The sequence below is a fragment of the Elephantulus edwardii genome, unplaced genomic scaffold, assembly GCF_000299155.1.
Source record: "Elephantulus edwardii isolate Elephantulus edwardi_28Jun2011 unplaced genomic scaffold, EleEdw1.0 scaffold00068, whole genome shotgun sequence".
Taxonomy (NCBI): domain Eukaryota; kingdom Metazoa; phylum Chordata; class Mammalia; order Macroscelidea; family Macroscelididae; genus Elephantulus; species Elephantulus edwardii.
Window position 1 is genome coordinate 10,610,575 of NW_006399818.1, and position 1,783 is coordinate 10,612,357.

General features: G+C 44.2%; 1 protein-coding gene across 1 annotated transcript in view; it reads left to right on the forward strand.

The window, feature by feature from the left end:
• The first annotated feature begins 422 nt into the window (after positions 1-422).
• The window catches only part of SPIC (Spi-C transcription factor (Spi-1/PU.1 related)), a 21,019-nt gene continuing 19,658 nt past the window's right edge, over positions 423-1,783 (forward strand). Inside the window, exon 1 of the mRNA XM_006888573.1 lies at positions 423-575. Within this exon, the coding sequence (XP_006888635.1) occupies positions 423-575 (153 nt within the window). The remainder of the gene's footprint in view (positions 576-1,783) is intronic.

The following is a 1,783-nucleotide window of genomic DNA, read 5'->3' on the forward strand; positions in this document are numbered from 1 at the left end:
CTGGGTTCTGCAGTTCCCCATTCTCAGAAAGTGCACTCTCCCACCTGAAGCTTGGCACCATATGATTTAGAGGCTACCACACTGTTGCTTAAGATTTTCTAAAATAATCTCTGTTGCCACTGAGGACAATGAACTTCTGCAAAAGGGAAGCTGCCAATTAGGGATTCTTTCTGTAGATCCTGCTACACAGTTTGCTTCAGATCTTAAATAAAGACTCTGAAATTAAATTTGGTTGTGGCTCTAACCAAAAAACTCGGAGAAGGGCTTGCCTGAAAATGCGTGGTAATGGCTTTTTCCAGGAAAGAGAACTCATGTCTTTTGTCACATCATCAAGAGATATCATGACCTCTAAAATGTTAACAGAGCTATGGCATCAACTGGAACCCTCCAGGGAGAAAGATGGGCAGTCCATTCCCGTAAAAATGTACAGCCTTGGAAACCGGTGGATGAATCTGCAGCAACTTCACGGCAACGAGTCTGAAAGAATCTTCAGGAATGCTGCGGGGATGGTGGTGAGAGCTGAATGTTACTACTTGCCCCACAACGTGGTTGTCTGCTTCTGTGTAGATTACCTCGTGGGAACCTGACGAGGGAGTTCTGCTTTCTTTTGTTCTGTACTGTCTTTATGAGCTGGATTCGCCTGGGCTGGAGTGTGTTTTGTTTTGTTGTTGTTGTTATGTGCCTTCGAGTCGCTTGCGACTCATAGCGACCCTATGTACAACAGCTCTAAACTCTGCTCTGCCCTGTGCCAATCTCACTGTCTCTGACACACTCATCCCGATTGCCGAATCAATCCATCTCCCAGAGGGCCTTCCCCTCCTGCACCTGCCCTCCACCCACACCAGCAGCCAGGAAATTAAAAGACGTATTGTGATGAGAAAGTCTACTGTTAGGGACCTCTCTAAAGTACTCAAGAGCAACGGTTTGTCTCTGGAGACTAAGGTGTGTCTGGTATAGTCTTTGCAATCATCACTTGTTATGTGTCAGAGAGCTGGACAATGACCAGGAAGGACAGAAGGAGAATTGATGCTTTTGAGCTTTGGTGTTGGAGAAAAGTGCTGAGGGTGCCATGGACTGCTAAGAAAACAAACAGATTCATCCTGGAGAGGGTTAAACCGGGCTGCTCCTTGGAGGTAAGGATTCTGAGACTTCTTGTTTTGTTTTAGTTTTATAAAATAGGTGCGCATTTTAGCTCATGAACTATCTAGCTCTGTTTCTCTTTCTTTGTCTCTGATACAGGGTTGTAGCAAAACATATTTGCTGTTCTCACTGGCTTCACTAACAGAAGGAATAAATGTGCTTCATGAACAGAAGCTGCCACCATGATTTCCACTTAATATGTTGGAGGACTGGTGGCCTATTGTTAAAGAGTTGTGCAGCCAATCCAATGACTGGCAGTTCAGAATACACCAGTGGCTCCAGGGGACAAAGATGAGCAATCTCCTTCTCCTCTCTCCTCCCATTTTCCTCACAGCGGTTTACAATCTCTGAAAACCTGCTGGAAGGTCCACAATATAGAAGCTGTAATGACCACTAATTAAGAGCTATTAAGCCTTCTTTGGGGATTAAGAACCCTCTCCTAAAACAATGCTTATGTATTGTGGGAAGGCGAATGCCAGCATAGTATAGACAGACAGTAACTCATCAAAAGTTGACCCATACATCTTTGAACCTCAATTTTAGATTCCTCATCTGTGAAAAAGTGCTATAAGTAGTCACTGTGAGTTTTGTTGATTGGTATCCAGTCTTGTCTCTCTCACACCCAGCCTCTTTTTTTTATCAT